This window comes from Eucyclogobius newberryi, unplaced genomic scaffold, assembly GCF_026437365.1.
Source record: "Eucyclogobius newberryi isolate DKJ021-1_F unplaced genomic scaffold, fEucNew1.0.hap1 SCAF_12, whole genome shotgun sequence".
Classification (NCBI taxonomy): Eukaryota; Metazoa; Chordata; class Actinopteri; order Gobiiformes; family Gobiidae; genus Eucyclogobius; species Eucyclogobius newberryi.
In genome coordinates, this window is record NW_027315746.1 from 29,939,236 (window position 1) to 29,965,297 (window position 26,062).

General features: G+C 39.7%; 1 protein-coding gene across 1 annotated transcript; it reads right to left on the reverse strand.

Annotated features, from left to right (window-relative positions):
• Positions 1 to 130: 130 nt before the first annotated feature.
• Positions 131 to 21,205, reverse strand: cnn2 (calponin 2). The gene is made up of 7 exons (XM_072441853.1): positions 20,932 to 21,205; positions 14,051 to 14,172; positions 13,891 to 13,957; positions 7,203 to 7,340; positions 7,010 to 7,123; positions 5,459 to 5,605; positions 131 to 2,059 (listed from the first exon to the last, which is right to left on the reverse strand). Exons 1-7 carry the CDS (start codon positions 20,986 to 20,988, stop codon positions 1,772 to 1,774), a joined length of 933 nt encoding a protein of 310 aa, XP_072297954.1. The 5' UTR covers positions 20,989 to 21,205; the 3' UTR covers positions 131 to 1,771.
• Positions 21,206 to 26,062: the final 4,857 nt, after the last annotated feature.

A 26,062-nucleotide genomic window follows, 5' to 3' on the forward strand; every position in this document is an offset into this window, starting at 1 on the left:
TACGTGGTCAAATTGTAAGAGTGGCATCTTCATTTATTTAAAAAAAAAATGAATAAAACTCACCATGCTGCCTTCATTTCACGTAGTCTTTTAATCTCAACACCAAACAAAGAAATACTCCACAAATACATATTTTCTATAACTTTTATTATACAATTGTCAAAGAAACATTTGTTCTATTAGTACAAAATAACTCCAGATGAAACAGATTGGTCCAATGCTGAAGGTTCCAAAGTATAAAACACCATTAAAATCACAAATATGCTTAAATAATTATTGGAATCAAAAACATTTGCAGGAATAGTTCGCATATTCTAGAATATTTGATAATCATTAATCTTAAAAATTGTTCATTCACAAAAGAATCCAGTCATTTTTTTACAAGGAATGTTCTGAACTTCACTTCAGGTTTACTTCTTATCGGTTTATATCCAAGCAAAACAATCCCAACAATCCCAGCTCCAGTCGCAACGCTTAAACAAACAAGGAACCATTTCCACTAATAAGACAGGAAATGAATGAAAGAAAAGGCATTTTGTTCCCTTATTTAACTAAATATTAAAAGCCAATACTGAACACTGCCAATTTAACACTACATAAAAGAACATTCACAAGAGAAATGACATAAAATGATTGTTTAAAATACTACAAAAGAAACCAGAAATATATAGTTTCATTTTGTCCTCAGAAAACAGATATATCGTAGCTGTTACTTTTAATGACAGAAGGCTGAAGATTTGGCACATAACATTCCGAGCTAAGCCAAAGACTGGCTACTGTGGTCCTTTTAAATACAAAAATCACAGAATACAGTTCATTTTGATATGTGTAACATTGTTCTTGCACAAAAGGGGTAAGACAATTCAAAAAAATAGACTAAAATAGTACAAGAGCCAACAGCTGCAGAGCCCCAGAAACCGAGGAAAAAAACATTGTTGGAATAACTGAAAATTTAGAGAATATTCATCACAGATTTATACATTAATCAAAGTAATATTTTTTCTTCGATGATATGACCAGGCAATTGTGGAAACTTTGAACATTTTGAAAATTTGATGCTTATTGCACACCTCCGTCTTGATTTTCTATTTAGCAATACAATCTCAAATAGAGACGTTTGTGTGCACTTTCTGGACTTTGTCAAAATCTCACATGGAGTGCAATGGCCAACTAAGAGATGTTAAACTCTAGAGGTTTCATGCGTTTAGGCAAAAATATCACATGGCAAATGCCTCATCTGTGTCTGTGAAACTATAGTTTTGCTTATTTCAATAAAAATGGAAATACTTGTGGTTCTTCTTTCTTTTACAGAAAACTCACCATTGACAATCATAACTAACCGATGCCTCCTTAAAAAGTCTTCAGACATTAAATTAGTGACATCACACTTTCAGAAGCCAGTACCTGTATCGGTTGTATGGCATTTCCACACACATCTGAAAATTCACAAACATTTTATTTGTGATAATATCCATTACATGTCCAACCACATAAATTAAATCTGTATAATGAGGCTCCTTTTTCAACCCATCTCCATTACTGCCTGTTATGTGAACCCAGGATTTTGTGAAGCTAAAGAAAATACAAAATAACTAATGACAAAATTGTGAAACAAACATCTTTTTCCAGACTTTTGGGGCTCTCCACACACCAGCTGTTCATCATGCTCCAAATACAAAAATAAAACGTTCACCATGAGGTTGTTTTGCATTCCTTCTTTACTCTTTTTCCCTTCCTAACCTCGTCTCCTCCGCCCTCTCCTGCGCTGCGCTCAGTAATCGGTCTCCACTTGGTTGTACTCTTCATGGTAGCCCTGGTCCTGGTAGTCCGGGTTGTATTCTTGGTCTCCGCTCGCCCCGTTCGGCTCGCCGTTGCCGTCCTGAGCCTTGGGGCAGTACTTGGCGTCGTAGATCTGGCGCCCCAGGCCGAAGTTCTGGCCGCTCTGGTTGGCTCCCTGGCTGTAGCCCATCTGCAGGGACATGGTGGTGTTGTCGCAGTGCTCCGTGTTCAGCTTCTGGTCGTAGATGGCGCGCCTCGTACCCGGAGCTGTCATGCCGGCCTGTGGAGAGAGCCGGGGGAAGTTATAACACACCAAACTGGCAAAATGTGAAGGTGGCGATTCATAGACCCGTTAAAAAACTTCTCTATAACAATGAATGGAAAAACAGATTCAAATTCCAACCATCAAAATTGTATTTGAGCGTCACCAAAGTGTAATTTGTGGTTAAAGGTGCAATGGACGATTTTTCGGCGATTTGAGAACGCAGGCGGAAGTGCGCATGCGCACTCCCCCGTGCGGACTGATACAACACACATGCGTTTGTTTATCAGCGCGACGGATCGCACCGCATCTCTCGTGTCCCGTAGATTTCTGTCTTCTTCTGAGTCAGCTCGAACTGTCTTTCTCAGTCATCATTTTGTCCCGTACACTGAGGGAACTATATTATGATAGTAGAAAAAGCTTCAGTTGTAGTCATCTGGACTCAGTTTGAAAAAATAGACGTTTCGACTCTCATCCAAGCCCTCATCCAGCCCTAATACTCCAGTTGACTCTTGGATGAGAGTCGAAACGTCTATTTTTTCAAACTGAGTCCAGATGACTACAACTGAAGCTTTTTCTACTATGGAACACGCCTGGACGAATGAGGGATTACACCGACATATATTATGATAGATCAATGCGATTAGACGTGCTGCTCATGAGGACGAGCCCGGACGTGGCTGCAGGGGAGCGGTAGGTGTGTTTTATGATCGATACGTGGAAGGACTAATCGGCAGTCCACGCCACGAGGAAATTTGGGCCAAAAAAAAAATCATCCATTCAACCTTTAAGTATGTAATACATCTGTAGGGAAATGAAAAACTATTGTGGGCTTAGTGCAAATATTTGTCCAGTAAAACCTAAAAATCGGGATTTTGGCTTAATCAAAAATGCGAATCGTCCATCATAATCTCCTACTAAGTAATTCAAGAATGTAAAGTACAATGTTGAATGTGTTTAAACCAGGTTCCACCAGTTCCACTTCACTATTGCCTCTGAAAACGTATGAAATTTATTTGTTTACATTCAACAACAATCATTCAACATTCAAAAATCCAAAGTACTGCAAATGCTACGTTACCAACCAAAACAAACAAACCTCCTTCAACCTATTAAAACCTTCTAGAAAATCTGACCTTTTCTGGCAAATGTGTTGCTTTAATTTGAAGCAAATGTGCAGGTTTTAAAAGTTCATGGCTTTGTCTCTCACATTAAATTGTTTAATCTTTTTCCAATTTATTTCTCTTCATGTGCAAGTGGCCCTAATACTCCAGTCGTTTACATAAATATAGTTACTTAGGAAAATATTCATTGATCAGGGGGAAAAGTAACAATAATTACAGGTACTCGTGTTAGTGATTTTTTTCAGGTATTCAGGTTAGAAGTTTAACATTCTACCATATAATTGTATACACCGGTATATTGAAAAGTCCCAATGTAATGCAATCTCACGCTGTTGTCTCACTGCATTTAATCAGGTTTTGCACAAAATATCTAAAATAATGCTTAAGTAAATAACTGGTGTAAAGTACATTGAGTAGGGGATCCATGAAGTTGTAAAATCCAGCTTAAAAAAGCAAAAAGAGAAAGGAATGTCTCGCTCTCTATCGTGAAGCTCAACTGGAGTCTTGAAATTACATCCAAGTACGGGGATGTGGGCGTGGATAGGGGGCAGGTGAAAACAGGAATTTTCTGAGCACTCTAGCCTCATTTGCAAGACAATAGAGGATTAACTCAAACATGTATGAATCAAAATACAATGTTGAGGAAACTAATGATGAGGAAACACTAACATGATTAAAAGCCCATTAAAGACGATTTTGTAGGACATTTCTCCTTTAAATAGTGACAAAACCAAGACTAAATTGACTGTAATTTAGACTGAAAACATTGTGATGTATGCAGCCCTAGTAGTAATCCTCTGCGTTGTAATGGCGTGGTTCACCTCTCCACAGACATGCTTGTGTGGGAGAACTGGAGTACACAAATTGCCTTTAGAGCATGAATGAGAGGCTGAATTGTTGTGGGTCACGGCTGGCTGGAGGCAAAACCCGGCTCGTGGAGTCTGGACAATGGCCGCTTAATCTCATGGTTAGGGCCAAAGAGAATACACTATACTCATTTACTATTGGCTATTTATTTTAACCCATTGACCTGTTCCAGGGGAAATGTGTGCATGAGTGACTGTAACTAGAGAAAACTCCATTCACACATAAGGATATCCGAAATATGTCACGTGGAAGTTAAGTACCTTCAACTGATTCAAATCCAAAAGGTGGAAAGTAACAAAGTACACAAATAAAGCCATTAGGTAGCTGTACTTAACTTGACAAAGGTTACTTTGTACTTTTACTTCCCTACATCTAAGAGCAGGCCTCAGTACTTTTAAACTCAAGAACTTTACTTATGGTTTCAGGGGCTATTTCTTGCACATTAATGGTGATATTCTGTAGTTCATGGCCAAGCTTTGAGCAAACAAAAATATACTGTTGAAGGCTAAAGATCAGTACAATTATTGATAAAAAAAATAAATAAATAAATAAATAAATAAAAGGTAGATGCATATATTTTTATGTGCTACTTATACTTGCAAATGTCTGGCCACACTATAAAAATATATAATTTAAACAGTGCCAAAGACCGAAAACTTTAAAATATGGTCTAAAAAAGTTGTTTTATGGCTCCCAGGTGGTGCACGGTGGCAAAGGCGGTTAAGCGCTCTTGCCTCCCAAGAAGGAGGTCATGGGTTCAATTCCCGCACCAGACCAACATCACATGATGCAACGTGTTACCCTGGGTTCTCTCCGGCTTCCTCCCACCGTCCAAAGACATGCATGTGTTAGGCAAAATTGGTGACTCTAAATTGGCCCTAGTAAATGAATGTGAGAGTGAATGGCTGTCTGTAATGTCTATGTCTATGTGTTGGCCCTGCGACAAGTTGGCCACTGACATTTGCCTGCATCAAAAATACTGTATAATAATAATGTACAACACAATAGTAAATGTGTTTAAACCAGCCTCTAATATCAAAGTGGTTTTCATTTGCCTTGTACTTAATGACCATCTGTGGTTTTTGTTCCACTTCACCATTGCCTCCATTCTGGATTTTAGAATCTTTCTGTAAGTAACATTTAAGAGCTTTTACAGACAAAATCTGGATTAGTTTTAGCAGTCCAAAAGTCGCAAAACCCCAGAATTACAACCTTCCAACTACTACCACTGTTTCAATAGCTCTAAGAATGGATATTACATGAAGCTCTTCCAGGAAAACATCCCTCTCACAGGACTAAACATGTCGATCCTTTTTATCGCCTCAGACAGACAATGGCAGCGGAGCTTCACAATCCTCTCCAGACGGGGGAATGGCATGTTCTAGGCGTGTTCTTGTTGTGTTTGTGGATGAGTGCGTGCGTTTACCTGGCTGGCCCCCTTGTTGGTGCCCATCTGCAGGCTGATGGTGCTGTTGTCCATGGGCATCTGCACGGGGGCTTTGGGGTCGTACAGGTGCCTCCGGGTGCCGTACGCGCTCATGCCCACCTGGCTGGCACACTTGTTGGTCCCCATCTGAAGAGACACACACACCACAGCTTATTAGAATGAGAACTATGAAAACAAATGCCAAATTTCATTAAAATGGGGTCACGCACATGTAATTTCTGTGTTTAGAATGTCTGTGGAGATGTTATTCTTTTTGTATTACCAAGATATGTTGACTTTTATATCGTTATAACATTTCCCAGGGACAAAAGTTTAATTAAAGAATGAAAAATAATGTGTAACAAATATAGACTTCGAGCGAGTAAATAAACACAAGAAGAAAGTAATCATGCATGTATCCAAAACACTAGCACTATGGTGACTGGGAAGAAGAAAACATTTTCAATCACCTCATAACTTTTACATACAATATATATTCCTTTTTACAGTTAAATTAAATAAGACATTGTGCTTTTGTCTGCTCTTTAGTTATGACACACGTATAGATCATTATTTTATATTTGAGATATTTTTAAACTATTGATATTAAAAAAAAAAAAAAAAACTGCAGCAAAGTATGGAGGGTAAGTAAAGTTTACCAAAGAGCAGGGATTGTTTTTTTGGGCCAAAAAGACAAGACGCAGTGTCCTGTGGTTCGATGAGAACACGGAGAGAATAAAGATTACTCAAACACACATCTTAAATACAACTGTGTGAAGCAAAATGAGAAGGGGCAAATATAACATATTTTAGACTTTTAGAGTCTACACTACAATAACCTGATCGTTCTTGCGTGTCCACATGCTGCGTGCCACTTACTCCTTTCAGCCGCGCGTCACTTTAGCTCCGCGCTCTGACACCACTCAAACTCAAACACAAGAACGTCTTCTACTGTGCTGTGTTTGTACAAGACATCACGACTCCAGCAGGTTTCGACAGGAGGCAGTTTCACCACAGCCTCGTCCTCGTGTTTTATGCTCTGCTTTACTGGAATTCACAACTAATTTAGCTGCAGGGAATGGAAACTGAAATATTCAGTTTTGGTATGAATATACGATAAGATAAATTTATGGATATTAAGTTATTTCTAATACAAAATCTTGCCGACAGTTTACAATATTGAAATACATTCAAATGTTCTTCTGCGTTTAGTCTTGATGTAGATTTCATCTGGGTTTAGACACTAGTTTGAGCTTCTTACTATTTGGCAACGTAGTCTGTTTTTTGTGCGTTCAGTTCTGAAACTTTCATGTTTTCTGAGATATATTGATGCAAAAAAAAAAAGAGGAAAACTTCTGAATAAATGATCCTCTCAGACCGTTATCACCAACACGTTATCGTAATGATTAAAGCACATGTCATGTCAAGACCAACTCACTGCCTCAGCTTGGATAAGATACTCTTCTGTCTCAGTTATCAGCGTTTTAGTAGTTCCTCCTAAAGTATTTTATGTTGTTTTCCTGTATATATTTTGATGAAGGCGTTGTTTACCTGCAGTCCAATGACGCACTGCCCGGCCTTCATCTTCTCCTCGTCAAACATCCTCTCCTGCTTGTCTGCGTACTTCACTCCGATGTCCCCGTGGGAATGGCCCTTGGTCTTGGCCTAAGCAGGATGAGACACATTAGTCATACACAAACATCACATCCAACATTTGCGTGTAAATCTGGCTTGCGGCTGGTACCATGCTGGCGAGAGCGAGCAGTGTGGTCTGCACTTGCGTCAGGTTGCCGTTGTCAAACAGGTCGCTGGCCTCGAACGTGTCGTGGGTCTTCATGCCGTAAGTTTTGATCCCTGCCAGGAAGTTGTTCACGTTCTCCAACTGAAAAAAAAGTCATAGTCGAGTTATATTATACAAAAGGAAAAGATAATTTGGAATGAGAATCTAAACTGCAATTAACATAAAATGAGAACACTTGAAACACGAACCCCAAAGCAAACTAAAAAGGGATATCACAATTTTCTGGAGCCACAGGATTTTGATTTCATTACAATTCAATTCACAACAATGTAAACTTTGGTATCTTTCCATTGCCTTGAAGAGGAACAATCAGATGAGTAACCAGCCTCTTCTCAATTGTTCTTCTATTGCATTGTAACTCAGTAAATCGGTTTAAAAAAATAAATAAAAAAGTAATCTGCTTCTTCTGAAAGTCCAAACTCAAATCTATCCATCACTGACATAATTAAATCTGTCACTTTTTTAGGTTTAATTTCACAAAGGAAGTGCTAGCTGAGAGGCACTAGCTTCACTTCAACTGTCAACATGATTTATATTTTACCACACCTACTTGACTTTATGAAGTAGACAAAATTAGTAAAGTTAGTGGACCATTGTAGTATCTTGACAAAAACATCATTTTAAAAAAAACTAAGAATTTAGAAGAATCGTAATGCATTGATTTAGTCTCCGAAAGCGCATTAGTTGAGTCTTATTTTGATCATTGTAAAGGTTCTCTGGACTATACAGACTCTAAACACATAAAAATGTGTTCCATCTTCGGGTCAGGACGACCCACAGGCGTCTGTAGAACACCTCCTACTCCACAGCGCAAACATTCATTTTTTACTTCTAGTGTGTGTTTGTTTCATGTTTATTAGGCCCGAGCCCCAGCAGGGCGGAGGGCCTATTGCTCCCGCAACGCTGCCGAAGGCGCAGCCCGCATGTTTGGTACCCCGTCGCCCCTGGCAAGTACAGTGAACTAGCCCATGCCGAAGGCATGGATCATACATACTTACTCCTGCTATGACAGAAATAGTCAACAATGAGTGAATGGGCGTAGCCCATTCACTCATTGTTGACAACAGCAGCGCGAAGCGCTGCATTCCTCCAAAATCACTCCTGGCATCGTACGCGAGAATCCATGCCGCAGGCATGGGCCATGCTTGTATCTGCTCAAATCAATGGAAGTCTAAGGGGAGTGGGCGGGGCATCCCGACGGAATAGGGAGTGACGAGCGCGTAAGCGCTCGTAATGATGATTCCACCCCATGACGGCATCGGGAAGGCTTAGAGCTTTCAAACGATGTATAATTTGTTGTTATAGTGGAAACGGCTATATTGTTTTTGCTAAAAATATTATTATTTTTATTAGGCCCGAGCGCCACAAGCTGGCGAGAGGCCTATTAATCTCGTAAGGCCGTGCGAAGCACGGCTGCAAAAGTGCGCACGAAATCGAGCGCGAAGCGCTCGCCCACTTCCAGACACTCACTAACGCACTCCTTCACTCATGCACGCCCCGTGCATACTAATTAGTAGTAGGAAAATTACCGTTGTAAACGGGCGAAGCCCGTGCAAAAGTGCGCACTAAACGAGCACTTTACATTGAGATGCCATATAAAGCACTCATTTGCGCTAAGTAGCTCACGAATACGTTCCCCATCTCTTGCATGTTCCGTGCATATAAGCATGTAATGCAAAAATTGAACATTATTACTGTATAGAGGCCCAAAATAAAGTGGGCGGAGCCCACTCAAAATTAATGAAAGTACCCGTCTCTTCTTCTTCTTCTTCTTCTTCTTCCCCCCAGTGAACATTGACGAAAAGTCACAAAAATGTTCACACCTCTAAAAATCGTGCCTCTCTACATTCTGGCTATTTCCCTTTTCTAAAATAAAAAAAATTGGCGCGTCAGCGCCCCCAAATGTACCAAAAATGCATTGAGAGATGGGAAATGAAAAAGCTGAAATTTGGTGAAAATGCTACTGAGGAGTGGGACATCAAAAGTTATCCAAATTACATTGATACCTCTCACGGCCTCTGTGCGGCGAAGCCGCAAACTGTAGCTAGAATTTCAGAAATCTCCCATATTTAAAATTTCTGCCGTTTGCGCAGATAAAGTCCGAATTGCGTCAAATTAGAATCAGTTGTTAAACTCTTTGCCCTAAACCTACTTGAAGTGAAATAAATTCATTTGGCGGCACAGCGCCCCCTACAGATTTTATATGGAGGTTAAATGTTTAGTTTTGCGAAATTATATGAAATTTGACACACAACTCAATTTTAGCACCCCCATCAAAAAAGTCAATGAGACCCATGTCATAATTGTTATGGCGTTGCCGTAACGATGACCGAAACCTCCCATGTTATTCCAATGGGGAAATCGCCAGAACATGTTTACATTTTAGACTTTCACAAACTCCTCCCAGGGCTTTAGCCCTATTAACCTGAAATTTGGTGAGACTCATCTTCAGGGGTGGACCATCAAAAGTTATCCACATTTTTATTCAAAGAGTCACGGTGTCTGTGCGGCAAAGCCGCAAATTTTGCCAAGAATTCAAAATAAAATAGCTTTTTGATGGTAAAACAAAGGGGAGAAGATGTGACAGCGTCACAGATTCAGCAGTAGGTGTAATAAAAGGACAATTGGGGCGCGTTAGCGCCCCCTCCTCTTGCGGCGTGGCGGCGGCGGCGTGGCGAGGGCCGATCATTGCCGCTTGCGGCTATATTTATTATTTTTCTTGTTTTTCTTCAGCGCTTTGATCTCTAATTTGACCCCCTGAACATGCTCAAAAACTCAAACTTTGCACAAAATTCAGAATCGGCGAAAAAAAAACATTTTTCTGGGCCATTTTTTTTTCCGTTAAAAAATGGCGCGACAGCGCCACCGACAAAAGTCAAAATACATTACGCCTCTGGGAGACGCCCCGAGGTCAACTTTGGCGTAAAGCTACGAAATTCGGGACACGCATTCCTCTCGTGAGGACAAAAAAAAACAATCATTGTGGCCGCGCCCCCAGACTAACCCTATGGCCGCCATCTTCCTTTGAAAATGAAAACACGCTGTGTTAGCCATTTTGTTCACGTCAAACTTTGACAAACTCCTCCTAGGGCGTTTTGCCCACCGACTTCAAAATCGGCGTACGTCCTCTGGACAAGTGGGGCATCTAAAGTTATCAAATTTTTTGAGATACCTTTAACGATCCGTGTGCGGCGCAGCCGCAAAGTTGGACAACTTATTTTGGAATATTGCAGATCTAAAAATTGCTCCCATTTGATCAAAACGAGTCCGATTAGGACCAAATTTGAATCAGTTGTTAAACTTTCTAGTTTGGACCAGTTTATGATGACAAAATTGAAATGGGCGCGATAGCGTCCCCTACAGAGTGAACTTTAAATTAACATTGAAGGTCAAAAATTAGTTTTACCAAAATGTTCTAAACTTTACCCAAAATTCTATTTTGGCGTCCCGATCAAAAAAGCCAATCAGACAAATGCCTTATTTTTTACGGCGTAGTCGTAGCGATGACAGAAACCTCCCATGTTATCCCTATGGGAAAACCGCAAAATCTCTCAAATATCCACATTTTTATGTTTCACACTTTAACGAACTCCTCCTAGTGCGTTTTGCCCACCAACCTCAAAATCGGTGTACGTCCTCTAGACAAGTGGTGCATCTAAAGTTATCCAAATTTTAAAGGATAACTTTTACGGTCTCTGTGCGACGGAGCCGCAAACGTTTCCCAGAATTCTGACTATTTGGCCTTCAGAGTGGCCTATAAACAATAAGAGTTTTTCCAAATGACATGACATTTTGCACAAAATTCTAATTTGCCATCCTGATCATACAAGTATAAGAGCCAAAGTCATATTTTGTACAGCGTAACCGTAGCGATGACAGAAACATCCCATGTTATCCTTATGGGAAAATCGCAAAATCGCTCAAATCACCACATTTTTACACTTCACACTTTGACAAACTCCTCCTAGGGCGATTGTCCGATCAAACTCATATTTGGGGAAAATCATCTACACAAACGGGGCATCAAAAGTTATCCATATTTTGATTTTAAGTGGTACGGTCTCTGTGCCGTGGAGCTGCAAATATACTGTCACAAATGGGAAAAACGCCAAATCCTTGAAATGTTCACATTTACGCTTCACACTTTAACAAACTCCTCCTAGTGCGTTTGGCCCACCAATCTCAAAATCGGTGTACGTCCTCTAGACAAGTGGGGCATCTAAAGTTATTCAAATTTTATGGATAACATTTACGGTCTCTGTGCAGCTGAGCCGCAAACTTTTCGCAGAATTTGGACTATTTGGCTTTCAGAGTGGCCTATAAACAAGAGTTTTTCCAAATGACATGATATTTTGCACACAATTCTCATTTGCCATCCCCAAAGTCATTTTTGGTAAAGCGTAGCCGTAGCGATGACAGAAACATCCCATGTTATCCCTATGGGGAAACCGCAAAATCTCTAAAATGACCACATTTTTACACTTCACACTTTAAGAAACTCCTCCTAGGGCGAATACCCGATCAAGTTCATATTTGGGGAGAATCATCTACACAAGTGGGGCATCAAAAGTTATCCATATTTTGATTTTAAGTACTAGGGTCTCTGTGCGGTAGAGCCGCAAATATATGTCACAAATGGGAAAAACGCCAAATCCTTGAAATGTTCACATTTATGCTTCACACTTTAATGAACTCCTCTGTGGGCAATAGCTCGATCAAGCTCATATTTTGGGAAAATCATCTACACAAGCGGAGCATCAAAAGTTATCCATATTTTTATTCCAAGTGTCACGGTCTCTGTGCGCTGGAGCCGCACATTCGACCCACATTTGTGTTCATTTGCACTGGTTAAGCACAGCATTGAACATGTACAATGTGTCGCTGTCTTAGTTCTTAGACAATTACGTTAGCTCCATCTCTGTAAAATGCAGAGAGCAGAGTCGGAAGGCCGGCAGCCCGCGAGGGGCGTTGGATGCCGCTTGCGGCTTTAATTTTTGTTGTTTTTGGTTTAAAACGTGTTTTTAACACATGCACGTCTTTGAAGGTAGCACAAGGGACAAAAAAAGACAGGTGCATCATTAAATCTAAACGTCAGAAAAGCCATTTGTGATTTTCATCAATACACTTGATGTAAATAATCTACATCTAGAAACCTCCAGTCACCACATTGCAACCTTAATTGAGCCGATAATGAATTTCAAAGTGTCCATGTACAATAGAAATATGGTTTGACAAGTAAAATAATTGTTATTGTTAGTTGTAGCCTTAGCCATCAACTGTTTTACTCCTGGTGGTAAATGTCTTGCCCAAGGACACACACACAACAATATGCATTACGGTAGTTAATATCAAATGACAATAACCACGGAACCACTGCTGCCGTGCATTTGTCTGAAATACAATCTTCAGTGGCTGCGTGGCTCCAGGGCCTTTGCGCTTGTGTTCTAGTTTTGCACTTTTAAAAAGCACAACCATCAACAATCAAGAATTTAAACTTGTAGCTCACACAAAAGATGACCTCATAAGATCAACAAAAGGGCCCTTTACCACACAAATGCAGGTCTGACTGAAGAACTGACTCACTGAACTGGTCACAAAGCAGGTGTGAGCGAGACGTGTTTTAGGAGCTCCTCAGACACAGCAAAGCAGGACAGGAGGACAAGGTCACACACACACACACAAACACACACACAAACACACACACACCTCACACCAGGAGAACGCAGAGTGCTTCACAGGCACACAGACAGATTCTTCGTGCAGTTATTATTACATGATACAGAGTTGTGAAATGTGAGAAGAACAACATTCCAGGACGAGGCTATATCTCTCTCTCTTTTTTTTTTTAAATCACATAAAAAAGTCAAAACTAAATACTCATTTGAGAAAAAAAAACACATGGGTGCCCCAAATATTGTAAAAGCACCTCTTGGGTTATTGTGTGTGCTGTCTGCATCTAATCATAAAGTATAACCAGGAAGTAATGCTAGTGCGCTGTTAGCATGCTAGTTATGGTTAGCATTACGGCAAAGCTCTGGCCACTGAAAGCAGGAGGTTGGATAGGTTTTCCTAAGGTTAGGAGCTTGATCCCAGCTCTCGCCGGTGCATAACCGTTTTGTGAACTTAGTTGTTAATCTAGGCTTCGTCCACCACTAAGGTAAGTTTTGAGTATCATAAACTGTGATATTTAAATGCCTTTTTGTTTTAAAATGCTATGACAAGCCTTTGGTGTGATTAATTAATTATGATGAAGTATTTAATAATCATAGTCTACTGTATGTAGTTTCTTCTGCAATAAAGCAAGGTTTATTCATTTGATATGTTGTGGCAGCCCACAATATTATTGAGAGACTTCTGACAATACAATAATATCACAATATTACAGTTATTGTTACGTCCCTATCGAGTACAGAGTGAATAAACACAGGTCAGCCACTGTTTTTCTGCTGCTTTTGAACAGACACTAGGACAGTGCAGAAAAAAAACTATAGTACCAATTATCAAGGAAAATATTTTCTTTTCTTTTTATATAATTTCATAGAAAGGCTTTTTTGGTCAATATAACGATATATTTTCCATCCATGCAAGGCTTTTATACCATTTTCCCACACAGTCTGCCCTGTGACCTCACCTGATACCAGTTGAGCTCCGATGTGTTGATCTTCTTCACAGAGTTTGGCTGTAATCCATTGATGAGTCTGCGAGGAAATGAGAAGGTAAACCATTTGAAATGGGCTCCACCTGACTTCCTCCCAAACACGGGGCCATATGTGAGCTCATTGTTGTCTTACTTGCACAGGATCACGCCGCTCTTCAGGCCCTTCTGGAAGTCGGGGCCGATGGAGCAGCCTGTGACCCCTTCGATCCAGTGACGCAGCTCCTCCTCCGCCTGGGGGTCGTACTTCTGCGCTATCTGCATCGTGGAGAGGGAGGGAGGGGGAGAGAGGTCAGAGGTCAAACGGGAGGTCGTACTAACACAGACCAGACTGAGTTGCTTTTTAAGAGTCAAATGGAGAGTTGTATGTTAAAGGAGGAATACAAAAGGACAACACAAGAGTGTGGATATTGTACAACATAAGACTATGTTTTGTTTTAAACTAAAGGTCACAAGTCATGGGTGGCAGTGGTAAAAACTAGGGCAACACGCAAAAACATAATTATTGGTTAGTTAAATAATCAATATAAATAAGTTAAGACGACAAAGTTTGCCATCGTACAGATTTGTTATACATTTCTGTATGTAACAAAAAGACTCCTCACTATTCCTCATTAAGGCTTTAGACTCTTAATTTTTTACTTTGACATGCTTGACTAGTAAATTAAGGCATTATTTATTCTTTCATATTTCTAATACTTTGACTTTGAGTTGTGATGCGTTTTTATGGTTTTAAAGCACTTTGAATGAATTGTGCTCAACAAATATCTTTTGACTGATTAATTTTTGTTTGTTTTTTGAGTAAGACTATTAATGGTAAATGATAAAATGGTTGTCAACATACTGAATATTACATCTTTTGCAATAGAAACGACTTGAGTAAAAAAAAAAAAAAAAGTATTTCAGAAAACTACTACTCAAAGTTAGAGTAACTGAAGGAGGAACAGTGTGAATGTAATATAATGAATTAAATAATACAGTTGGAAGAACGAAACAATAAATCATGCACAGAATCTAGTATTTTCAAAAGAGACACAAAAATGAGAAAAGCTCTATCAGATCTGAAGATCGTCAACATAAAGCTTTTGCCACTTGTAAGACTCACAGTGGGAATAGGAACCAAAACATTCTACAATATATTACGCAAGTAGAAGTGTTCTTTCAGCTGCCTCCCCTAAACTAAAAACGGACCATTCCAGATTTACAGTGTGCTAGGGCTGCCGTTTTATCACATTTCCACGGTCACCTCTGAATGGCCAACCTCAACCAAGTCCACAGAGCTCCACTTGTCTCCTCTTAAATAAAGCTGACTGTGACAGAGCTTAGAGGCATGCAGACTCAAGGATATCCTGTTTGCAGCACACTTATTAAAAAGGGGGAGGTAAAGCAGGGGTGAGCCACGAGAATCGCTGTTATTGTCAGGCTGGGGAGGTGTGATTGAGCGTTAAAAAAGTTCATTACATGTCTGACATAAGTGTGACGGTCTGGAGTCTGAATAGGTCCTTTAGAATGGTAAATACATGTTTGTGGTGTAATCATATAGTACAGGGAGGGACCAGGAGGAGGAGAAATAATAGTACGTGGCCAACGAATGCACTTGCAAATTGAAACCTTGCCATCACTCACTAGACAGTAAAATGACATGTGCGTTGTGATTAAATAAGGGACATTCAGTAACTATAGTAGTAACTATATGTAACTAGAAATTGGTTAAAGCATTAAGGAGTTGAAACTGGCTAAATGAAAAATCATGGAAAATATAATAATAATAATAATAATAATAATAATAATAATAATAGAAAATTCGTGACATCACTCAAAATACAAGAACATATAGTGCCTGCGTGGCATCACGCAGACACTCAATTAACAACAAAGTGAGATTTGCCAATATACATTTACTTTCCATTTTAAATTAAATTAAAAAGGTGCACTAGGTCTGCGACAAGTTGGCCACTGTCCAGGGTGTACCCCGCCTAAGGCCCGAAGTCACTGGGATAGGCTCCAGTCACCCGCGACCCCGAAAGGGAACAAGCGGTAGAAAATGGATGGATGGATGGAGGTGCACTAGGTATGCCACTTTACCAATGACCACCGCTTGCCACAATCTGGGGTCTCATTTATTAAACTTTACATAGAACTTTTTCTAAAAAAAAGGATATATCCTTAGCTTTAGAGAGTTAGTTAATGTTTTGTTTAATGCCAGTTTTGGTCTTTATAAAGAATGCAGATTCAGTATGACTCACTGTGACCTTTGGGCCCTCGATTGATTTAAAACCTGTGGCTATTTGTTCTACTGAAGCCACAAAGTATTAAGTGATGCTCTAATGTCTATGGGGTTATTAGATATGTCAATTTTCCTTTTGATGGATCACAGACTAAAATTTTAGTAGGTTCGTACGCTTTATAAATGAGACCTCTGATCTGAGGAGAGGTTTATACCAAATGTGAGGTGGGTGCAGTCTGGGGGAGGTGCGGGTCTGTGCAAAGAATTCACAAGGAGTACATTATTCCAGGACACCACTGCCCTCTGGAGCGTTTTTTTTAGGTAATCACTTCTGTTATTGCGTGCCTGTGCTGCATTGGTCAAATACGCACCCGCATTATAATGCAGCACACCGCAATCACACACGGAAGCACTCACGGGCAAGGCAGATGTGGGCCACCTGCCTAGAGACAACAGAACATGGCAAGAGCGGGAATCGAACCTGTGACTCCAACCACAGAGCCAATGTCGCCCCCATATGGCGAGTTAATCAGACATAATGTAGTTTTATCAAGGGATTCTAGCAATACATTAAAAACATTATTTAATTGAACAAATGCAAGATGTATTATTTCAATGTTCAATTCTGTGGAACCTTTCAGGCAAAAAAAATGACTTCTCCATGGAGACAAGCAGGTGGCGGACTCTTCACCAGAAAAGATAAATAGTGCACCTTGAAGTTTGGCTTACACTTGTGCATTTTTTTTTAATCACTACTTTCTTACTTTCCATGCCAAAAATAAGTAGCAGTGTGTACAAGTAATCTTGCTTGAGTAAAATATTTGGCTGCTCCAACCACACTATATAGTTTATTGAAAGTTTCGGTATATTCTTTTGCTTTCTAAAATTGCACGATGGATTCCTTCCAACTTCAGAACCAGACAAAACCCCAAATAACCACGTACCTAACCGCTCTTTTATTCCAAAGCACAGATAAGGAGTAGACTTTGTGCTTGCTCTAAACCGCAACTAACAATCCCTTCTCTCCCTGGGGCCATGGAAAGTCGACCACTGAGCCAGCCTATTATAAACACTGCATTCAAACCCGCAACTGCAGTCCTCTAATTACACCGTCCTCATCCTTGTATTCGAAAACATCACGCCGTGCTCTAATTGGAATCCAGCACATGTCATTAACAAAAGACAAAGGGAATGTTTGGAATTTCCCCCTTGGAGCGTTGGAAGGAAACAGACGAGGAGTTAGGCAGGAAAAGAGCGTGTAAATAACAGCAGCTACTTGGACAATGTGGACCCAGCAGGAGGTTTTCCGTTGTTAAGACTGTAAAATGAATGAACTTACAGGCCAGACAGGGATTTATGGAGCCCAAATGACTGCCAGATTTGGAAAGTGCACGAGGGTCTGCTGCCTGCTTGACTCCATAGAGAGGTTAGCGCTTTGCTTGGGATATTCTATAACTGTATGGGATTTAACTCACGAAACCACAACCAGGCAACGTTACAGGTCAGACCTGTGTGGGTCGACCCTGCTTACAATAAGAAAGTAGATTTTCAAGGTATGCAATTGTGTTTCAGCTGTATTTGAATAAATGCAAGATAGAGGCATTGAAAAGGAGACATTCTGCATTATTTGTATTGTCATTGGACATCTTTACTGCGGAATCTCATGTTCTCAAAATAATGCATGTATTGAAACCTTATTACCTTTTACGGTATTTTATTTTGATGCGTCTTACTTTTATTCTATTTAAGTTGTATTTATTGAGACTTAACTTAACAACAAATGATACGACTTTCCATCTGTCTGTGGTTCCTTCACCCGATCTACATGCAGAAACAAACAAAAGCTAGCAAGTACAGACGTGATTTAAGGCAGAAAGGCTCAGTATAGTTATAGTAGACTTAATAATGACACACAAAACCTCCAGATTTCTACATTTGACATCACTATTCAGAGATATTTGAAACTTGTGTTTTTGTGAGGCTAAGAGGTAGAAGCCAACATGAGTTATGAAACAAGCATGACTAAAGCTAAATGTAACTTCAGGTATGTTTTTGATTAAACTCAAATTTTGTAAAATATGTGTCCGTTAATAATTTGCTGTGAAATAGTCCAGGAAAAGCAAGAACATCTCCATGGAGACGAGCAGGTGGCACTTAACACACAAGAAATGTGGCATAGTGTACCTTTAAGATAGCTTTAAGTTGGCCAATATGTTTGACAAATGTTAGCTCCCAAAGGAATCTAATGAGTAATAGCAGTGTTTAAATGATCAACTTCTTTCCATACAACTCCTTTTTCCATTGCAGTGATTTATCAAATTACTACCCAAGACGCCCTTTACTTTTGCAACATGAGTCAAGTTTGAACCAGCAACCCTGCGGATCGTGGGCGAACACAGTGAATACATTTGAAAAGTCTTAATGTGCCTTTTATAACAACTGAACAAATATTTGATTTCTTTTAAAACTGTTATTTACTTAAAATTACATTGTTTTAGTGGAATGAGGAAGTGCTGGACTTTTAGAAGTTTGTCATTTCCCATTTCATATCAAAAGTGAAACAATTTCATCAAGCCAAGGAGCAAATTCAGACAGCTGCGCTTGAAAAAGTACCAGGCACATGATTTAATGTTACGACCTTAGAATGGAAAATACTTTACCACATGTAATAGGATCTGGAGCATAACACTTCCATTGAAACTGTCAAATCTAAACGACAGATACCAGATTTTTGTACAAACATTGGTGCATAAGATGGTGAAAGGCAAAGTTACTACCATTTTTTTTCTCTCCACTATATTAAGTTTTAACCCGTATAAATGCTCAAATGCCTTTGTAATCCCTGGAAACTATGTGACGTCAGTCCAGGAAATGCCACGGCTCATCGTCCGTCCACTCCAGCTCCCAAACCCCCTGAACCCCGGCCCGGACCCTCGGCTCTGGGCGGAGTCTCCACCGTCTCCACCACCTTACATGGACACCACACAATGACAGGAATGCACCGAAATCTGCTGAAGAGTGAAAAACGGTGTGATGCGAGTATGACGTCGCATTAGCCGGGGTAAAAATAGCACACAATTCACTAAAATACAAATCCAGACAGAGGAAATGCCATTATCTGCATTATGATTTGACTATCGAAGAATTTAGTTTGTTTAGACCAGTTTAAATTGATTTAAATCTATATGTAGAGGAGAGATATATTATTGAAAAAAGGATAATGTTACAGATGTTGTTCTGGAAATATGCAAAAGAAAATAGTCTACATGAAAAACAAAAAAGGAAACTTAGCTGATTAAAAATAAATAGAACAGAAACGTCTAGGGTCATCTTCCAAACAACAGTATAAAGTGATTTTTATGGTTACTTTTATGGTCTATTCATGTTTTGTGCAATACTTGAACCTCGACCAAGACATTTACAGGCACATTTCGCACAGTCCTGATTATAGTTACCGAGATACTTTAAAAAAAAAAAGATTAAGATATTCATATGTATAAATTTTGCACACCCTTAGGTCAATAATTACTTTTGTTACACAGTTAGTTATTACAACAGGATACAAATACCTCGCCTAAATTGATTTGTGGTGCTCTGTTACACACTGGCATCAGTGTAATGAATGACAAGTGCTGCTACAGCTGACTACACCAAATATGTACTACACCTAACGTGCAGTAACGACTAACTGAACGGTGTACTGTGCACTAATTATGAATTCATAAATAATGACTTTCTCCTTTACCAAGCCTTTGTTTTGGAAGTCTGAGTCAAGCACTGAAACTGTGGCCCAAATATATACATTTAAGTCAAAGTCCTATACTAAACTTTCCAGTCCTTTCAAAGTCTTTACTTCAAATGACCAAACACAGATCGTATTTTTGTTATTCATGAGATTTTGGTGAATGGTTCTTCTTAAAAAGGTCACAAAAAGACAAAAAGGTGAGTGTTCAACTGTGTTTCTATAGATTTAGACGCCACAAAAGTATCCAACTTTGAGTGAAGACCGTTTTCAAAACATCCAACGTATTGTCAAGTATCCTTGACAATACGTGGAACAGACCTAAGCTTTATCTTATTTTATATTAGATTAAATACTTCATGTAGGCTAATCAAGTCATTTTAGTTGGGAATGTGAGAGACATTTTCAAGGCCGGATCCTCCAGAATACTCATCGTGAACAGACAGCACTCCGGAGGTCCTGGATGTGAGCTGCTTCATCTCTGCTGAGCACATTCTAAGAGGTCAAAGGTCTCTCCTCCGCTGTGTTTTAAGCGGATCCGTGTGTGCGGAGCTCGCATGAGTCCAGCGGCACAAACAGCCTAAATAAACAGCACCATTTCTGAAATCAGGTCACTCTGGAGGTTATTTGTCAACGTGGTTTTACCTCACAACGAAACGGGGCGGAGTTTCAAAGAGGAGAAACGTGCCAAAAAACTTCCACAAAGCGACAAACGCATGGACACGACAATACGTGCGCGCCTTTAATGCGTAGTAAAGGCCGCTTTGATACGAAGTTACGTTCGAAAAAACAATATTTGTTTGGAGATTTCCATAACGGCTTTTAGTGAAACGGACAACGCCCATGGTTTGTTTAAAATGTTCTGCACCGTGGGAAAGTCAATACTCAGCCCAAATTACGCAAAAAGTCATGACGATCGCGAACGCTGCCCGACTTAAAATTGGCCAAATCTCAACTGCGTCGTAAATTGAAAATGTGGGGGAAGAATAGCAACAATATTTCAAACAAAAAAAGAAAAGTTGACATTTTCTAAAATACAAAACCTCACCTTATTTTTGACTTCGGCGGATAAACCGTAAGCAGGTCCCTTGTTGAATCCGGACATCGTCGCTGTGAGGTTTGACGCAGCTTTTTACGTACGGGAAATAAAAGTCGTAAAGATGTGCTGCTCGTGTGCCAAACTTTTCTGTCTGGCTCCGTCTCAATGAAAGCTTTGGCTGGACGCTTCCTTTCTCTTTTGCAGCCGCCAATTAGAGCGCTCCCACGGTGCGTCCCGCCCGAAGAGCCGAGGAGTCAAGATAGTGCTGCGCCACGGAGGAACAAGGAACGTGACGCGCGCGCGGGGCGCTTTAAAGGCGCGTCATGAATATTCAGCAGCGAGCGTGTTAGTATGCGAAGTGAGGCCGCGGACTTCCTAGTTACCAGCTGCACTGGTTGGTTATGTAACTGGGGCAACAGAAGGTTGGCGGTTCAGAGCGTGTTGTGACAAGTTGGTAAATGGCTTTATTCACTTTCACTTCACTTCACTTGATTTTCTTTTAACTGAAGTCGAAACCACACTAAATGTAGCCACATGCAGAGGTGGGTCGAGAGGCCAAAAGACAGTGTACTCATGCAGGAGTAAAGTTAGTAGGTAAACTAAGAAAATGTAGTCTACTAAACTTTTTTCGACTGAGGGCCACATTTTGAAACTTATACAGAGCATAATTTCGAACAAGGTCGAATTTGTTGAATGACAAAGTGAATGATTTGAAATTTTGCATTTGACATCCACACCTTTTATTGTCCTTACCGTGAGCGGGCTTGCATTTCCATAAACCTGAGTCATACTTGGCCTGAAGGACCCTGCAGAAAGCTTAATTTAATCTTGTTCCAGAATCTTCAGAATTTTATCTTTTCATCAATCTCGTCAAACATGAATAATCACAGTTCTCATCCTCAACAGTTATTAACTGGTGTTCCCCAGGGTTCAGTCATTGGCCCAGTTTTGTTCAGCATTTATATAAAAAATCTGCCATTGGTATATAACAGTTGTAACACCTTAAAGGTTGAATGGACGATTTTTTTGGCCCAAATCTGACTCTTATTTCCTTGTGGCGTTGACTGCCGATTAGTCCTGCCACGTATCAATCATAAAACGCACCTACTGCTCACCTGCAGCCTCGTGTGGCTCGTCCCACGACTCATTAGGTCCGGACCTGAATCTAAACCTCTGGATTCGAATCAGGACCTGCATCCCTAGTCACAGGTCTCTCTTGAAAAATCCTGCCTTCAACTTGACACTCCTGAAACAAAAATGATTTACATGTAAAACCAAACTTCTCAATAGCAATATACAGACGGCAGATTGTTACAGAATTAAAATACCTCGGACTACACATAGACGTTAAACAAGTTAGAAATAAAATTAAATTCTGATAGACATTTCCATTATCCTCACACACATTACATTGTCAGCTGGTCCAAACCCTTATCCACCAGAATAACACCCTTAGACTAGCTCCAAAAACACTGGACAAAACACTGTCCTCACTGTCATATTCTACAAAAATACAAGTTGATAAATTTGGACAATCTTATTAAATTCCTGTCTTCTGCACAGGATCAAACATAGCTCTGCTCCTCCTGCACTCAATGGCTTTGTAATGTTTAGATCTAGAGAGGGCAGAGTGACCAGAGGAGCCATAAAAGAAGATTGTTCCTCACAGAAGAACTGTTTTTGGTCAGACCGTCTTCTCTGTCAGGATACTGAGGCTTAAGCCAAAAAGAATGCTAAAAAGTGAGTGTCTATCTGAATGGAGAAAGTTCAGAAGTCTAGTATAACTTTCTATTTCCAAGGAATCATGCAGGTGACGTGCAACCTCCAGAAAGTTACATATTGTTGCTTTAAGACAAGTTGAAACTCAAATGTAGCACCGTGCTGAGATGGTGGGTGAAATATTTTCTCTAGAGTAAAGTTTGGCGACTTCAAAACATTATTACTTAAGTAAGAGTAAAACACAATTTGTAACTACCACTCAATTAAAACAGTCTCGGACGCAAACTCTGATATATAATTAAGTTTAATATAATTTCAAGGACAAAACATTTAATAATGATATTGAGCTTCATCAGAACTACACCATACAGTACGGTAACACAAAGAAAGTGCAAGGGCTGCACAATATGAATTTTATATATAATACTTCCATCACAATATGAAGAAATATTTAAATTTGCATACTTAAATTACTAATTACTAGCCATAAATGAGTACCCAAACAAGACTCAAAAAACATTAAAACAGTATTGTTATTGTACCAACCAATATTGCTATATTTGCTATTTTTTGCTATACATTGTGCAGCCCTATAAAGTATTATAATTTTGTGTTGAGTGTGAGTGTTGTCTGTTTTTAGTATTGAAGTTTGAAATGTTAGTATCGTGACGAAACAGACACAAAAATGAGACAAACTAAATCAGATCTGAAGACTCGCAAGAAACACAAATTCTGATTCGGATTCTGACAAATGTTCAAATTATTTCATGTTGTCAACATAAAGCTTTTGTCACTTGTTGATTTACTCACAGTGAGACGAGAAACAACACTTTTACTCAGGTAAGACACTGTTACACTGTACAAGTACAGGTGGAAAAAGATAGTGTGTGCAAACTACAGAGAAGTGCAATTATATGAAATAAAAATAAAATAAATACTGAAGATTAAGACTTGATCATAACCAGGACTAAACCAAGACTAAGCTGATCAGAACTATCCATGTTTTTACACAGCACAGTTAATGAACAAAAAAACCTTTTGAAAGTATTCTATGAAAAACATCAAAATCAGAATATAATATAATTGTCTGCTAATAGCTCTATTGGTCTCATTCAAAACAAGTAAAAACAGAGAAAAAGTGGCCAAACCTGTTTGAACCTGAAACCAGTATGAACCCCCACCAACTTATCAATATCAGCATTCCACTTGTCCATAATGCTGTTGTGTCCTCGGGCAAGACACTTCTCCCATGTTCATCGAAGGATTATATTATATATAGGATTATATTATCTTTTGTTTTGTTATTCATCTAGGACATTTTACAGTTTATTTCCCCTCTGTTTCTGTACGTAGGTGTTGCAACACTGAAATTGTCCCCACAGTGAGACAAATGTTCTCTTATCTTTAATCTCATTTACCAAAATTTACCAGTATGCACAAAAGATAAAAATCTCCAAATTTTGTCCTCCTACAATTCCTTATATTCAAAACATTAGCCTACAAAATCAAAAACTTGTAAATAGGCTCCATTCTTTATTACAATTTAACTTAAAGTGAACAATAGAAGAAGTTGCAAATTGCTATTGCTACAATGAAGAGTTTTCTTTTCACTCGTAGCCTACTATCTCACCTTAAAGGAAATACAATCGTTTTTGTTTTTTCTAGGCCTACGAGTAGTAATGCATTTTAAACAGCCCAACGCGGAAGTAAACAAATTATAACACTCCCCAAGCCCCGCCTCCTCCTCGCTGCTGCTCTTCGTTCATCGATCTCAAACTCCACCTTTCCCCGCGTCCAGATTCATATCAAAAAGTCCTTATATGGAAGGAAACGTCCCAAATTCCTGCAGGGAGGAGAGTTCCTTCAGCAGCCATCGCTCCCTGACCGTGTCCCGCCCTGCATTCCAGACACGCCGCCGAGAGAGAGAGAGAGAGAGAGAGAGAGAGATAGATACGCTTTAGGAACTGAGACAAGTCAGTTTGAAGGGCTTCTGGGCTGACGTAATGTCGAGGTTAGGTGGCCGTGAGTGAAGAAGTGCGTCTTCTACACCGCCTCAGGACATTTTGATTCAAAGCGGATCGGAAGTTAAAACAAGAAAATCTGGGCAAGAGAATGTAGCCTAAACCAGTGACTTTAAACTGGCCAAAGTGTGGACCCTCAGAACCAGCAGCCTACAACAATAACTGGTTTTCTGTAGCATATTTCTGGAGTCATTATTTGGCCTTTCTTCTTATTTCTGGTGACGGTGCTTGAATATATATCGTATGGATATTTTCAAACATAAAACATAACATGGAACACGACTCTTGAGCTGAAGACAAATTAAAATTAAAAAAATCTTGGCACATTAAACTTTCAAACAAAAAGTTCCAAGTTTGTCCAGGTCCAAATTTCCGTGTGTCTAATTATCTATCTTATATAATAAATAATTAAATGAAACCTTTTTTTTCCACAGCGCAGTTCTGTCAAGACCTGTCCCAAAGCCCTACATTTGCTTTGTCCCTAAACCTAACCCTAATCCTAACCTGATTTTGAAGTGTAAAAAAGAAACATTTGGCCACCGATGCAAAGTGTGGCAAGCTTTTCCCACAAATCTGGGACCGTCACAAACACATCATACACTGCAATACGATGATTCTTAGAAATAAATAATCAAATAAACTTTAGTAACTTTAATTCCCCAGTGGTCCATCCCCTCCAAACTGATCCTGGTTTAGTCATGACCTGGTTTGGGCCTGTTCCAATCCAGGGGTTTAGTCCCAGTTTTCATGTGTCAGTGCCAGTTTGTACTCGACAGTCACTTCTATGATCTTGTATACTTACTCTTGCTTGCCAGAACTACGACAGTCACGACAAAAGGATGCGCAAGGTTACAACAGGAAGGGCATCCGGCATATCCATCTCAGTCGGATGGGTTCATTGTGATAAAGTGGCACATCTGAACTTGTCTGAGCTGAGTGAAATGTGTTGAGCTCACGGTGGTGGCAAAGCGTGCAGACTACAGCGTGACTCCAGGTGAGGGGCGTGTGCTCGTGACTCACTGTCTGCAGCACGAGTGAACGCTGCCACGACTCGCATCACTCCATGTTCTTATGACCTAAGCCTTTACTGTGCTGACGTTATACAAATGATAAATGGAACAATCATTTCCGGCGGTCGATACTGATCGTGGAAAATCTTTTGTTCCTTTACCATAAGATTTGACTCATTATTGATAAAAACTAATGACAAAAAGTGTTTTATTTTTCACAACTCATGTTTTTTTTTTAACAATATCATACTTTTAGAAGTGTTAATAATCGTGCTTTAGAGTTATTGTGTCAGTGGGGTAAATGTGTTTCTGTATTTTAGTCTATATTTTCTGTAAAAATTAATAAGTGAATTGACCTTTTGGTGTCACCTGCTCGTCTCCATGGAGATA

What these genes read in the sequence shown, in the direction of transcription:
- cnn2 (XM_072441853.1), bottom strand. Translation starts at nt 20,988, where the DNA reads ATGTCCGGATTCAACAAGGGACCTGCTTACGGTTTATCCGCCGAAGTC. An exon ending in AGCGGCGTGATCCTGTGCAA is followed by an intron (nt 13,958 to 14,050) that starts GTAAGACAACAA and finishes ATTTCCTCGCAG; the next exon opens with ACTCATCAATGGATTACAGC. An exon ending in TGCTCGCTCTCGCCAGCATG is followed by an intron (nt 7,124 to 7,202) that starts GTACCAGCCGCA and finishes CATCCTGCTTAG; the next exon opens with GCCAAGACCAAGGGCCATTC.